Genomic DNA, 1,207 nt, shown 5'->3' on the forward strand with positions numbered 1-1,207 from the left:
AGCACATCGTTCATATGATTATCGGGGGGACCGACGTTCCCCATGGGCCCGTGATCAAGCGGATAAGGGTTTTTGCGGTAACGCAAGGGCAAACCCGGGCCGCGCATCTGAGGACATCCTCGCGTTCAGTGAAGAAGACTTCGAGACTCTGTCTCATCCACACAACGATGCGCTGGTAATCTCGTTTCTCTTAAATAACATCCAAATTAAACGTGTACTCATGGATCCAGGTAGCTCGGCCCACGTAATTAGATCTACGGTGGTAGAACAGCTCGGATTACTCGATCAGGTCATACCTACCTCCCGAATCTTCAACGGCTTCAATATGGCCGGCGAAGCAACAGAAGGAGAGATCACCCTCCCGGTTAACATATCCAATGCAGTTCAAGATACCAGATTCCACGTCATTAAAGGTGACGCGAGGTACAATGCCTTGCTCGGTAGGCCATGGATACATAACATGAAGGCGGTACTATCGACCCTGCATCAGATGATGAAGTTTCCAATAAAGGACGGAATAAAGACAGTGTATGGAGAGCAACATGCGGTGAAAGAAATATTCGCGGTCCATGAAGAGGTACCGAATTCTGTACACTCCACCTCAGAAGAGTTGGAAAGCCAACAAACCCCCGAGGATGATGAAGAGGATTTCCTCGCTCCCAGAACCTTCATTGCCCCCGAAGAATCGGATGCAACAAAGTCGACTATTGAAGAACTGGAGTAAGCCGTATTGATCGAGCATCTCCCAGATTGGAAGGTATACCTGGGCACGGGATTAACCCCCGAACTCAGGAAAAAACTCATTCAATTCCTTATTAACAACATTGATTGCTTTGCTTGGTCCCATTTAGACATGATAGGGATCCCACATGAGGTAACCACCCACCGACTAAGTGTCGACCCCAGGTACAAAACCGGTGAAGCAAAAAAGGAGAGCCCAGTCCGAGTTAAAGCATGCATTCATCAAAGATGAGGTAACGAAGCTCCTCAAGATAGGGTCTATTAAGGAAGTAAAATATCCCGAATGGCTGGCCAATGTAGTGGTAGTTCCCAAAAAGGGGAATAAACTAAGAATGTGCATAGATTATAAAGATCTAAATAGGGCGTGCCCAAAGGACTCATTCTCACTGCCCAACAACGACCGTTTGATCGATGCCACGGCCGGCCATGAAACCCTCACTTTTCTCGATGCCTATTCGGGGTATAA

General features: G+C 47.6%; 1 protein-coding gene across 1 annotated transcript; it reads left to right on the forward strand.

Moving 5' to 3' along the window:
• The first annotated feature begins 220 nt into the window (after positions 1–220).
• On the forward strand, positions 221–724 carry LOC109219876. The gene has a single exon (XM_019384344.1). It carries the CDS (start codon positions 221–223, stop codon positions 722–724), a length of 504 nt encoding a protein of 167 aa, XP_019239889.1.
• Positions 725–1,207: the final 483 nt, after the last annotated feature.

This window comes from Nicotiana attenuata, unplaced genomic scaffold (assembly GCF_001879085.1).
Source record: "Nicotiana attenuata strain UT unplaced genomic scaffold, NIATTr2, whole genome shotgun sequence".
NCBI classification, from domain to species: Eukaryota; Viridiplantae; Streptophyta; class Magnoliopsida; order Solanales; family Solanaceae; genus Nicotiana; species Nicotiana attenuata.